The 14,734-nt window shown below is 40.9% G+C and overlaps 1 protein-coding gene across 16 annotated transcripts in view; it reads right to left on the bottom strand.

Annotated features, from left to right (window-relative positions):
• The window catches only part of TSPAN4 (tetraspanin 4), a 470,616-nt gene that overhangs the window by 85,920 nt on the left and 369,962 nt on the right, over nucleotides 1-14,734 (bottom strand). For all 16 annotated transcript variants that reach the window (XR_012653138.1, XR_012653137.1, XM_075047863.1 and 13 more), the window contains one exon: nucleotides 3,380-3,571. Coding sequence is in view for 14 of the 16 variants with exons in the window: in XM_075047863.1 (XP_074903964.1) it covers nucleotides 3,380-3,571 (192 nt within the window). In the remaining 2 variants the exon portion in view is untranslated. The remainder of the gene's footprint in view (nucleotides 1-3,379; nucleotides 3,572-14,734) is intronic.

The raw sequence follows: 14,734 nt of genomic DNA, 5'->3' as shown, positions 1-14,734 counted from the left end.
CAGCAATGTTCTGCTCAGTGGAGCAATGTTTGATCTCATATATGCAGGTTATAACTTGAGTATCTGCCATCCCACCACGATAGCATCCCTGGGTACTCCTCTGGCTTGGTTTATTCCACTTTATTTTCTTTTTGTCCATTTCAAGCCTCACTTTATCAAATTATTGCATACAGACTACTGAAACATGCAAGGGACACAACATCCTAGCTTTTACTTCTTGCTTTCATTTTAGCACTCTGTTAATAGCTTTTCATTGCTTTTAAGCCCACCACAAACCTGTTTCAACTGCCTGCAAAGTTTGTCTAAAGCCTGTCTATCCCAGTTTCCTAAGTTTGTTTAGCACTTGCCTCTTTATTGGACTAGTGCTGGGGCTGGCCAAATATCAGGACATGTGGGCAAATGAAGAGAATCAAATACATTATCCAGTGAGTAGTGCTAACAGAATATACTACCCATATAATCAAATAGTCTCCATCAACCCAACTTAAACACCTGTGCAGCCAGACTTCAGTTTCTCTGTCTGTGTACTATCAAAGCTCCTATTTCCAAATGGAAGAAAAAGTTAGGAAAACTTAGCTAAACCAAACACTACACAAAAAGATATGGTAGTGACATCACACATGAGCAAGACAACTTATTCCATGAGTTGCTGTCACATTTGTGGTAATACCTTCCGGAGACATAAGTTACAGGAATTCAGTTTAAAAAGCAATCTTATCTACTACCAGGAACAAAGCCAGAGGTTAAGTGGTGGCCTGGGAAACACAGAAAGGAATGTTAAGGACTTGATCCTTCCATGACTATTAAACATAGTATGTGTCATATACCCACAAGGTCGCCAATGCTTAGTAGCTTTCCCTTTACAACTTAGATGGTAAATCCTATCACCTCCCAGCTGCAACAAAACAGTCCTCTTAAAAAGCAGTAGAGAAGGGGCATTCTCAGGGATGTTTAACAAAAAACAGAGATATTTTGGGAAGAGATTATTTTCATTTTGGCAGAACACAATGTTGGGAACACCTGTGAAATAGCAAAAGGATGAAGAAAGGTAGCAACCACACACCCTAAGAACAGTCTTGGTTTGATATTCAGCAAGTTCTTTCATTCAAGCATTTATTTTGCTATCTACGTTACCTAGAAAAATAGGAGCTAGCCAAAACCAAATGCCCCAGCCCTGAACTTAAAAGCGCTATTTCAAACACTAGTCAAATTGAACCAGCAATTGGGGAAAGGAAGACGAAGAACAAACCTACATGATAAGGCTTTGCTCCCAGAAACAGAAGCTCCTACCACCATCCCTTCCCCTTCCAAAAGATGGACTCAACAGAAGAACTCAAAAGAGCTCAAAAATCTCACTGGCATTTAATGAGGGTAAGTAAGTACCGATGTACATTGTGGGAAGTTACTCTAGACTAAACAAAAAGTGAATTCAATGTAGACTAAAGAAACTGTATTTCAACCCTCTATAGTTGGGCTTGTTCAGAATTAAAGTAGCTGTAATCAGCTCTAACATAACTCAATTTTGAAGAAAACTGAGTAAAACAGAGGCTGTGCTGAATAGCTACAGTACACAAAGGTAAGGACAGGCAGAGTGAAATTCTGGTACCAAATCAGATCAAGCTTCTCGTTTCACCCATGCAAAGACTTCCTAAATGAATTTGGATTCCTTTGCATACTTAACTTGATCCACCAAGTACAGTCCTTATGTCACGCACCAAAGGGCATTAGATTCTGAGTATTGTGCAGTATGTGTTAGGAGGAGCAGTACCCACAAATATTTGCATCTCGCTAAGAGGATGCCCATCTAGAGTTGGCTGAGTACATTCACCCTAGCTGCAGCAGTAACGGCTGATCAAGGGAGACTTTGCCCTTGCCAAAAGGAGTGATGAGGGCCAACAAACCATATGAGATAAAAGGGTGAAACTCTTCCAGTACTGAGGACTTACTGCCAGATCCTGACCTGATCCTGAGACATAAGAAGACACTGCTCATTGCTGGTCACACCTGAGCTAGGACTTTAATCAAAAAAATACATATAGGTGATTAATTTTGCACATATAAGCTATACCATTAGACTCAGCACCCTGTGGACTCCTGCTGCATTGGCATTGAAGCTGTAATCCAGTAACTACATCTGGCTGGCCAGACACTTCCTCCACAAAGTGGGTATTTATAAGACTTAAAATTGTCAAGGACTTTCAGCCTCAGATTCTGACTTCAGCCTTCCCAGTGTAAACTTCAACTCACAAAATTGCCTTAATTTCAATTTATGTTGTTCGTTTTAGTCTCAAACCACCTACCTGCCACATAAATAGCCCTTACTAATCTAGACTGACTAGTCCTGACTTTTACTAGTTAAAAATCAGCAGAAATGACTGATTAAGGCAGGCATCTGGAAAGAGTCCTCTACTGAGGCTTGGAAACTCACAGTCACTTAAAGATTTTTAGAGGGTGAATTTTTCTTGGGGGCTGTGTGCCTCAACTCATTCTGCAGTTCCCAGGGGAGCAAAATGAATATGTGAAGCACAGTGAGGAACAGCCTTTTACAAAGGAATCACCAGCTCACCAAACTAAACGCCAGCTTCACTTCACTCTGAGGTTTGCCTAACCTCACAGTGAAGTCCTGGACTTGAGCAGCAGGATCACCTCACTTTCTGGTCTTCAGCTGAACAAGACCAAAATATACATTAACACCAACTACAGCAAGCACTCACTACTTGTAAAGTCCAGCTTTGAGTGGCATCAACTTACATTTTGATAAAATACGCCAGGGATGTGGCTCAAGCCTCTGTTAACTCATGGACAGCTGGCACCTTATTAATCTTTGATTTCACAGCAGTCTCCTTGTGCTGGCACCTTTGCTTCCTGGTATCTCAGCCTTTTGAGACTTAATGATTGGCAAAACCAGCATTGCCAAATCTGAAGGACTTCATTTCCAATTTAAATAAAAATCAACCTCTTTATAATGTTTCCTGCCTACACTGATCTTTCTACCCAGGACTTCAGATCATCAGTCCTGCCACAGTAGACATTTGGAGTAGATAGCTATGAAAGCAGAGTAAAAAATAATTCAAGGGTACACTGCAAAAGATGTCTTCACAAACATCACCCTGTTCTCTGAAGAGTTCGAGGAAACCCACACCACCAACAACCATTCCCTTCTTGCAGGTCTAACCCTCCAAGAACAGGTTAAAAGCATGGTCAGGAACGATCTAGCAGCTCCTTAGAGCTATCAAAGACTGATTCAAACATCACTCACATCTTGTAAATGTCAAGTGGGCAACTTCTGTTGAAATATAGGACACTGTAACATGCATTGGAATAGCACTAGCACCGTAAGACAGCAAACACTGCAATGGCATAGCGGCTTAATACTCACACTCAGCAGGAGGCACTTGTTTTCTTTGATGGCACCTATGCAGCCCACGAAGCCAATGATCATGACAAATGTCCCTGTGACAATCAGTAGGTTGGCAGCTGAAAGGGACGGGAAAGAAGAGGAGAGGGTGGCAAAGTTCCCTTGGGTAACAGCCAGCCAGATGCCTACTCCAAGGATTCCACAGCCTCCCAACTGGGAAAATAAAGAGAAACAAAGAAACTCAGTTATTGTATCCAAGCAACCCCAGATATTAATCCATATCAATATGACAGCAGTAGAACGGCTCTGTTGGGGTAAACCCAGCAGTCACACTTATTAAGAAATGATCTCTCCCTACAGCACTTTCAGTAGGGAAAACAGAGAAAGAAGAAAGAAAATAAAAATTATAGAGGAACTCATCAGTAAGATGTAACACTCAAGAAAAAGACCCAGATTTCCTAAATCCAAGACACAACTTCAAATATCAGGTCTCTTTCTCTCTAGTGAAAAAGCAGGAACTGAATAAAGGAGAAATTCCCAAAGATTCAGATCTCAAAAGGATTGAAAAAAATACATATCCTATTTAGGTGCCCCAGAGAGCTGCCCAGAATGGCTGAAGCACTTTTGATCCCCTGTTCTTCCCATCCCAATACACCATCTCCCATGCCTGGCACATGCTATACACAACTCTTGCCAGAGCATCCCCTGGTAGGACACCTCACACCTCTTCTTAGATAGTTCCTGTCCAAGGTCTAGCCTCCATTGGAAACAAGAGAGCATTTAGACTGTAAAGGGGCCAGAGAAAGAGGGAGAAACCTCCTGTAACGTTAAAAAACTCAAACAGATGTTTACTCCTATTATGGCCACTGCTTTGGTAATTAAATCCTCAGAAGACGACTTGGCTGGCTTAGGAAAAGTTTGAGAGGGGAACAGTCGTACAGGCTCCCCAGGCTCGTGAGCAAGGAGAAGGGAGGATGCCAATGCAGGCAACAGCCACCACAAAACCATAAAATTTACAATTATTATATACACAAGAAACTTTTAAAAAACACAAACATTTATAAGCACACTATTTATAATTCCAAGAAAGCCTGCAGAATTGTAACAATCTGAGTAAAGCTGAGCAATTAAACAGAACTAAACCAAAGGGGATTTTGCATTATTATACAGTCACGCAGCAGAGCATCACTTAGGTTTCTTTCTTTACGGCTCTCCCTTTAAAATAACCAATTTTTATTGAGTTTTATAATTGCACTTTATTATCCAAATCAATTAAAGGCTAGGAAAGAAATCGTGTTCATAGAGTAGTAAGCCAGACATAGAGGCATATCAATTAAATGTCTGCATAAAGTGGATGAACATAAGGCAGCTCATGAACCAGGGAAGGAAAGACAGAACTAATCCTGGGGCAGAGCTAAGCCTCAGAAATGAAACACAGAAAAGAAATACAAAAGCCAAAGCAATTTCTTATGCTAATTGCTAAGGTTGCCTCTTCATGCCACTGAATTCCCCCTCAATAAGGGACAATAAAGGCAGCCATGTCTCAAGGCAGGACTCCTCACCCCAGTTGCAAACTGGTCTATTTTATTCAGAACTAAGGAGCCAAACTATACCTCATATATTGTTCATATATTGTAATGTACCTCAGCTGCATCAACCTGCGTGTCTCCACTGAGAGAAGGGAGACTCCAGGACACAGGGGCTCAAATCATCTCATTCAGCAGCCTTTTCATATATAAGCATCCCATATCACCGTATTCACCCTTTCGCAAAGTACCTTCTACAAGCACCACGGAGGGACAGTGCATGCCGTGACCATATACACTGGAAATACCTCTCCTCTATGCTCACTTACAGACCATGGTCTTTAGCATGGTTGAAAAGGATTGAAGAATAACCAGGGGAGAGGAGGGGGAGGAACAGTTGGAGAAGGTAACCCATAGAAAATCATTTAGGGTAACTGAGGGGATATAAACGAAAGCTATCAACATGGCCCAAGGAAAAAAAAATGGAAAAAAATTTAGGAATAAATTCCCTAAAATGGGAATAAAACTCTGAAGGTCTACTGGACTACAGAACAGCATCAAAGGAGAGGTGGCAGACACCAAAGTTAAAACCAAACTGGTCAGAGCGCTGAAATACAGTCAGGAATAGCACTAAACTGGCTGAGGAATGGGATGGAAAGCACAACTGCGCTTCTGCCTCAAAATCAGCCTTGGAGCCACATGCACAGTGAGGCCACACAAATGGCCCAATTAAGCCTAACGAAGGCAGATGCCCAGCAGCAGCAGGGGCCTCACCTTACAATACATTTAGCTATTTTTGTCAGTTCTTTGTTCTGAAGCAATTCAACAGCACCAATAAGAGGCAGCTTATTTCATCACCTTTTGTGCTCCCTGCATTGCTACACTGCTTTGAGTGACACTGACGCCTACAACTATCATTTGTATTATGTGAGGTGGGTCTTGCTGAGGACACTGCTGTGTTCGGTAAAGGCAAGACCTGCTTGCCTGCTCTTCCATAGCCCATTCAATTCTTTATGATGTACAATGCATAATGCTTGAGATGTCGCTGCCCTTAGGACATTTGATTCCAGTGCCTTCTTCCTCCAAAGTCATTATTGTCTGCGGAAACTAGGAATTCACCAGCAGCCCAAAACATCACAAAACCAGGAGACGGTTCATGCAAAATGCCATGACTGTGGCTGTACCCTTTTAGATCAGGGCTGAATATTTCAGGTCAGTTGGTCAGCAGGAGTATCTCACTACATTGCCCTTGATTCAGAGATACTCTAATATACATCAGACTGTCTAGCAGCTCATTATCTTCCTATTTTTGAAGAGATAATGCACAGCTCTTTCTTACGTTGATTAACCAAACCCTGAAATGTACAAAGGGATCCTCTGGCTGCTTAAGAAATGTCAGCACACAATACTGAGAGCTGCTTCACCTTACTTCAGCCCTGTTCCTTTTCCCACACCAGAACGTCCCCTCCTGGTCCTTGAATAAAGTCACTAAGCTGCCACACCAGGCCCTGGGAAACAGAGGCTGCCCTTAACTCTAGACTAAACTGCTCTTTAAGGCCCCCTTTCCGCAAAGGAGTGACACACACCTGTAAGTCTCTGTCCAACGAGTGTAACACTCAAACACCTGGTTAAGGAAATGCTTAAGGGAACCAAGACCCACCAAGCCACAGGAGCCTTTCCAATGACAGCAAAATATTTTCTGTTCCCAAACATTCAAAGAGCTCGCTCCCTGCTCTCTATTCTGAACTAAGCAGCAGCCTAATTCCCAGTCTAAGATTCAGGGATCAGAGGGATCATTTTTATTTATTCTGGATCAGAGAAAACTGTTGTAGTCGGTTCTATGCTGCCTGTCTGTTTTGATTTCTTCATCTTGGTATCTAAGGAGCTGTTACGTTATGGATAATTTTATTTAGTTATTTATGATATTCCCTTTCCTCCACTTTTTCTCTCCCTACCCCATCCCCAACCCCCAGTCCTTGTTTTTGCTAAACAGTCAGAAGGAGCATGATGAGATGATAAGTCTTGACAGCTTTCAGGGCTTGCTGAGATGTGAAATTAAACAAACCCAAAACCATTAACAGAGCTATTCTTGACATTTGGGGGCTTCCATGCAAACAGTGAAGCTGTATGGTTAAAAGAGAAAACACTAAACCAAAAAGATTAGTGAGAAGTCTACAGCTTGCACCTGATCTATTGGCAGCCAAATAGGAGTCTGTATTGACTCCATGTCATCAGTGCAGGGTTGACTTTTTTTAAACAAACAAATAAACAAACAAATCCCCCTCAAAGATGTCAGGCTACTGACAACAGCTTTTTTTTTTTTAATTCCCTTGTGAAATGTTTAACACATTATTTGCCTAATTGTTCAGGATAATCCACTCTTGCAAGCAAGGCAGCTCATGGCAAAATCTGAAACAAAATGCAGCTTCCTCTAACATTATTTTTTTCCCAATGAAAGTTGCATTTTTTTGGTAAAATCTTTTATTCTAAGGACAAAACAGTGTGACACAAGGAAGGACAGTGTCATAGCCCTAGGACTTAGGAGACCTGAGTTAAGCATCTGTTCTAGGACAGACCTCAGTGTAAATCTTGAATAGGCTGTTTAGTATGTCTGTGCCTGAATTGCAAAATCATGAGTACAAAGACACGAGTAGTGGGTTCTTTGCAAGCCCTGGACTTTGCAATTGGCTGTTGAAGGAGCAGTTTATTCTGCTCAGGACAAATTGCTCATAAGCATTTATTCAGCAGAGTCAAGCAGTAAAGCAGGTGGCTTACTCTAAAAGCATAGATTCAGTCTGCCTCTCCTTCCCCAAGAGATACAGAGACACATGTACGCTCACTCTCTTGGCAGAAAAGCTGCCTCCGGAATTAGATCCTCCAAATTGTTCTAATGGGCTAGAAAATAAATTATTCAGACTTTAGTGCATACATTTAGAATTGATCTTACAGTATGGTAAACAAAGTAATCCCAAACAGCCCCTGATATATGCAAGTTGTTGGAGAAAATTTTTCTGAAGTTACAGCTACGGACTTAAAATACTGCAGGAGAAACTGCCTCATTGTTCATGCTACTGGTGTTGGTGTCTTTAAGTGGTTTTTTAATTGGTTTTATTACATGGAAAATGCCTCTAATCAAGGCTTCTCATATTGTATCTGATTAGGATCTACTCATCATACTTCCTCTTTTAGATAAAAAAAAATTTGCTCCTGTATTAAAAAATACATTGATTAACAGAATCCAAGCGGGAAGTATGACCAGTTGTTTTGTAGTTAAACTAACTCACTTGGGGGGTTTTTCCTCCCCCAGTCTCCACATATTTAAACTAGAAGGGCTTTCCCAATCCCACTTGCTATCCAGTTACTCTTGTGTGAATATGCTTCCCACGCTAGCTAAGGAGTAAGAGTATACAATGGAAAAATCAACATCAAAGTATTAATAGTAGTGATGTGAACATTATACAGCAAATGTTCTTGTAATGTAAGGCAGACTTAAATTACTGTTCCTTTCAGCTAGACACATAGAGGAGGTGGAAATGGAATACGTATATACATTGACAGGATCAAATGAATCAAGAATCTTACATGGAAAAAGCAGAAGCGTGTGTGCTAATGCAGGGACCACAGCACTCTATACAAGCCCATGCAAACAACCTGTCGGTGTAGCTGCTGCCTATCTTGGAGGAAGGAGTGGCCATTTCTGGAAAACCCCTTCAAGCCGGCAGTTTATGGCCCTTAAACTACCAAAGACCTCGTAGACATCCATCTGCACCACACCACCACTACCGACAGCCAGTACACAGGATGACTGAATTTGTAGATGGTGTCCCACCACATGCATGGACATTTTAGCAGAGCTCATGTGACATATACCAGTAGTATCACCTCAGTGTAGCACAAGCTGCATTTCCTTCACTAGTAAGAGGTCTGAAATTTAACAAACATGGGATGGTATGTGGAAATTTAACAAATAATGATGGTATAAAATTTAATTCCTTTGTGCCTTTGATTTTAGAAAGTAAAATGGAGTAGTAAATGGGGAACTGAAGCATATTTCTACCCTTAGCGTATTGAGACTCTAGAGCTCTGCAGTGCTGAACTGAAGGGTATGCACAAGCCAAAATGGCCATAATCTGAGCTGTGTCTTTTTAGCAACAATTTAAAAAGAACTAAGAAAAAATACTTGAAAAAAGATCGGTTAGTAGGGACCATATTCCTGGGAGCGAAGAGACTGGAACAGTAGCAGTCGATAAACGCCAACATGGGATGGGAAAGGTAGAGGATCATCATTAATTTTTCTTGTGATAAAAAAACCTGGAGGTTATTTTGTCTGCAGGTTGAAAAAGCAAGTACTTTCTCACAAAACATTTAATTAAATTCTGGAATTCATTGCCACAGAGATTCGTGGATGCCAAAATATAAGCAGGTTCAAAAAGGGATTACACAAATCAAAGGAGGGCAATGTATCCTAGAATTTATTAAAAATGATATTTTGCATGCAGCCCTTGCAGGGGAAGACCTTAAACCATTAATTGGAGCAGCTGGTAAAACTGTTCTGTGTTAGCTCTCCTTTTTTCTTATATTCTCTCTAAGCATCCCTGAGTGACCATGACCAAAAATAGGGTACTCAGATTAAACTTTTTCAACATTATGTGCATTTGTATGTTCTCCTTACTTCACTCTCTTCCCCTCCCTATTTCTAATGATGTTCACTTACAGTTTGAATTTGATTTTTTTTTTGCTTGCTTGCTTTGCTTGGCATCAGAGACAGGGTTATAGATACAGACAACAATCAAAGAGTTAAGTCCCTGTTTCTCCTTACCGACATGGCATACTCTTGGTTTTGTATCAATGAAAGCATAGCTTATATCAAACCAAAATTTAAAGATCTGTTCATTCACCAGATTCAGAAAGAAATTAAAAATCTTTCTCTCCCTCAGATCCATTGGACCTATAAAAGCTGTATTTCTTTTCCAGTGGGCATACGGATCCTGTCCAGACTCTTCTCTCCCAGCCTTAGCAAATCTGGAGTAAGACCTGCTAACCTCTACACTCCCAGTCCACTAGATTTTTTGCAATTTGATATAGAATAGTTGCAGGAAAATCCTAGAACTTATGCCCACATGTAGCAGACTCATGTGTTGGTGCAATCAATAGCTACACTAGAAACAACACAGCGCTTATGCTATAGTACATTAAAAAAAAATTAATTAAATTATCTAACTGTATTTCTGAAGCAGAATAAGGATACCTCCACTTCAGCTCTTCATATACATGCACTTCCTTCTCTGTAGGGCTGTCTTCTGATCTTGCAGCCATGGCCCAGGTTTTTAGTATTGCTTATGGAATTTGGGCAGCTGCCAGCAAATTCTCAGCTGTCATCACTCCAGAGCACTTGAGCTGTCTTATAATTTGCATCAAAAAAATCAATGAGAACTGGGCTTACAGATCCTCTAGATCATCGTAAAAAGTCTCCCTGATTTCCCACTCTAGGGACTAAGCAGCCTTTTAAAGCTTGGCTGAATGCTAGCATGTCCTTTCCACCCCATACTCCATCCACACATCTTTAGCACCTTGACTGTCAGGCTGGCTGAGTCCGCACAGTCCCCTGAAGAAATCTTTTCAGAGAAGCATAAATAACGGCAGAAAAGTCTCCAATCTATCAAGTCTTGGGATAGACCTCAAAAGTCTGTTGAGACATGGGATTTCAACAGTAGGGCACATCACAAGGTTTGTACCGAAAGAAAAAAAAAGAAAAGAAAGATAAAGCCCAAGCCTGCAGTCTGCAAAGCCTCTCTACAGAATGGAACAACTCAGGAAATCCTTTCCTAATCTAATTCAGAGGGGGTCTCAGTTGCATTGCTTCTCAGACAGACACATCCAGTCTCAATTCCTAACCAGTGCTAGCTCCACCCAGTAGACAGACATTATCCCCCATAAATTACACAGTGCAAATAGATGCTGCTCTACTCCCAGACTCGACGCTTTCTTTTAGAACAACATCTACTCACTGTGGTATATTCTCTCAAGCAAAAATTTTATTTTCTTCTGGTGTCATTTAATTCCACTGTTGAACTCTTTCACTAGTATCTCTATGACTTACAGGAAGATGCTTTAAAAGAGCACAACTGAGTAAAGCATGAAGCATTTCAAATGCCAATCTCTTCAGCTCTGCATATAAGCAGTTAAAAATTAAAAGCTCTGTGAAACTAGTTGTTTGGCCTTGCATCCCATATTGTTTTCATTTTGCTTAAAAATTAGTTTCAAATACAAAAATCTCACCTTGCAATATGGGTCATCATGTACATGAGCAGCAGCCAAACACCTCCAAGTGCTGCAGGCCTACATTCCCTACTGGTGTCAACCAACATGACTGATCAGTCACCACCCTGATCAACAACAGCCAAGAATCTGGCCTGAATGTCATACTAGACAACTTCTTATGAATTGATTAACATGATGTCTGCCTCTCCTTTACAAGCCACTGTCTTGTCAGTGGTGCAACACAGTGTATAGCGCTCAATATGATTTCGTACAAGTACACGTGATGCGCCACCTTCCACGGGCCTGAACTTGATATCCTGCATGACAGGCAAGCAACTGTTACACACACACAGGTAGCTGAGGGCTACAATCCTAACTCATGTTCTGCCTGCCAGCGTGATATTCTGGGATTCATACCCTCGCTGCCCTCTAACTGCACTGTAGTCATCACAGGTTCGAAGAAACACATTTCAATAGCTTGTGTTGTTGCTTTCCTTTTAGACACTTCTCTCCTATAAATAGGCTTTGTTTTAGGATATTCCATCCAGTGTGTGAGCCTGACAAATACCAAGAACGTTTTTATCAAGCTTAGAATGTCTACAGACAGGACTTTGGAGCTCAAGGTGGGCAAAGAAACATCACAAGAAGGGCATTCATTTTCATAGTGTCACTAATAGAAACATACAAAACGCTGCTTTTTCAGTTACCCTGGTGAGGATTGAGCCTCAAGAGCTTAAGCCTTAAGAAATTCATTATTCTTCCCCAGCTGAGTTCTACCACTAAATTGCTGTCTCATACAACTAAAGTAAATTTGGGGACAATTGAAGACGTCAAAAGACAGAGTATCATGCTGACACCCCGCTAATGGAGAAGTGAATAAAAAGTCATTCAGTTAATCCCTGCTGTTTTATGAGTAGCATTCTCCTACGCACTTGCTCCTCTAAATCATAGTTATCTATCAACTACAGTTACAAAAGAACAGAACTGCAACAGTTATGAGTTAATACACCCAATCTAAAAGAGATGTTTTCCTTTCATGGGCTCAAAATTCATTGAAACACTTAGAACACATGCTCAATCGCATCCTTATCCAGCAAAGCATTTAAAGCATGTGCTTAACTGCCACTGACTTTAATTAGTCACTTCTGTAGTACACTTAATTGCCCCATACTGCAAAGTCATATCACTGAGGATGCAAAAACTTGCAGAAATAGAACAGGTGAGGATGACTTATTAAGGCAGCATTGCTGATAAAAGATTAAACATGATCACAAAATATTAACAAATGGTGATTATCAGTGCCACAAGCAGCTAATTTGGAAATTTGCCTGAACTCTAATACAGATTAAGGATTATGAGTAAAGTACTGAGTTAATGACAACTCACTGAAACGCAGAGCAAATGCATGAATTAGAAGAGGGAAAGGGATGAATACACAACAATGAACAGAATACGTCTCTTTTCAGGTTCTAGTTTTAACTGCTGCCAAAATAGAAGTGTTAAAGCTTTTTCATCTGCTCCTCAAATGTAATTTCTAAATCCACCTGGGATGACTGTAATGAAATCAATACAGTTGTAAAGAACAATACATGCATGAGATCTGAAATCAGAATCCATTAAATGAAGTTAAATCTTTTAAAAAAAGAAGGAGAAATGGAAGAAAACTGGGTGTGCTCTGGAGTCCCTGTTCTATCCCATACGTTAAACAGTACACAACTTATTTAAATTACTTTGTAGCATAAACTGGCAAAAGACCTGATCTGGACCTCTAGATGCAATTTCACTCACCTGTTGTCAGGTACATTGGCGCCAAATACTGGAAACAATATAAACAAATAAAATGGTGAAGTTTGGTCTTTTATACAACACAAAACCTGTGATTTCTGTAAAGGAGACTGTTGTCAGAGAATTTTACCTAAACCTTTTGGTGAGGTGCTGAGAGAAACTGGGGATAATGAGCATCAAATCGTGACTCCAGAGGCCACAGCTCAGTTCCCTGGTTTACCACAGATTTCTTGCACTGGATAAAATCCAGATTATTTGGTGTCTTTAGTGCTTTCCTCTCCCCTAGAGGCATTGGATGGGCTTAGAGTAAGAGGTAGTGAAATAGTATGATAGGAGTTGCATCAAAAGCGAAGATAAATAAACAGGTTTCTTAAGGAGTACAAATATGACAGAGATGGTCTTTCTATTTCATATTACTCAAAAAGTTTTTAAAACATGTGCTAACAGGCACAGTCTGCAGAAAAAGAAAATGAAAAACATTTTTATATTGCATGTTTAATCCATCCATAGAGGTATGTAGATAGCACAAGGTTGGTTGCTATAGAAACGTCCATAGTGAATATAGATACTATAGTTGAAATGCAAAATTAGTTGTGTATCTAAAAAAGAAAATTGCTGATACTGTGAAAAAAGAAAGCCAGCTAAAGCTGATATCCTCCCTCACAAAAGCTTTCAAAAAATAAGAGTCTATACTATATAAACCAATATTTGATTAAATAGTCTGAACAAAGAATCTCCTGCAATGCACCCTGGCAGAAGCTGAACTTAGTTCTGGAAGTTGAGTCAGATCACAAAAAGAGTCTCTGGTTTCAGTCCTGGAATGAGGGGGCAGGTGGCTTTTACTTATGTGTTTGGCTCTTTACATCTCAAGGCTGATTTTAAGAGCATCCTTCCCCCAGGTCCCAATTTGTGCTGATTCCACTGTGATTACGGTTAATTTTCCTGATGGAGATCTTTTCAAAGAGAAATAGGTTTTCTTTGCAAATGTACGGTGTACACGATAAGAACAGATGTTCTCCAATTCCTCCAGTAGCAATGCAGCTATGCCGCATTCTCCCCTCCCATTCATCTTTCTGAAGTTCACTCAGCAGCCAGTAACAGTGTCAACAGGATATATAGGGTCACCATCAAATACTGCTCTCACACCTACCAGCTGACCTCAGAGGGCTGGAGGTAAGGGCCAGTGGGAACACCAGCAATACAGCGCTCCCTTCCCTCGCTCCCATCACAGATACCATGCCTGCAACCTGCTCTCTCTGACCAGGTGCTGGCAACACCTGAGGACAGACAAATCTTCCATATCACAGCAAGTTCCTTCCCACTATTCTCTAAGTCTGTCCCCAAAAAGCGCAGGACTCTCGGGCTGACTCCTGGCATGCCCAACTCTCTCCTTGAGGAGCTCAAGCCCTGCTCAGGAATCAAGCCCATCCCCAGCAGGGACAGGAAGGTTTGGGGAAGCAGCAGGACTTTTACACAATATCCCAGCTCCTAGAAAGCTGTGGGACATGACTCCAGCACAACCTTCCTATGTGAATGAGTCACAGGCATGAAAACCTTCTAATTACCTTCTAATTATCAAGAGGCTTCTTCACAGTCTCATGCTTCCAGTAAAGCTAAAGACACATTCCAGTCCATATCATAACAACACTACCGCATCAATCAATGGAAGTAACATAAGGTGTGAGGTTAGTGTTGGGAATAAAATGAACTAAGCAAACAACTGGAGTACAAGGTGAGGGTGCTGAGACCTCACAAACAAAAGAAAACTGTGCAATGAAAGACTGTTTCAGATCACTCCAACACA

The sequence above is a fragment of the Buteo buteo genome, chromosome 16 (assembly GCF_964188355.1).
Source record: "Buteo buteo chromosome 16, bButBut1.hap1.1, whole genome shotgun sequence".
Taxonomy (NCBI): domain Eukaryota; kingdom Metazoa; phylum Chordata; class Aves; order Accipitriformes; family Accipitridae; genus Buteo; species Buteo buteo.
The sequence above is the reverse complement of the archived record's forward strand: the minus strand, read 5'-3'. Positions and strand labels throughout refer to the sequence as shown.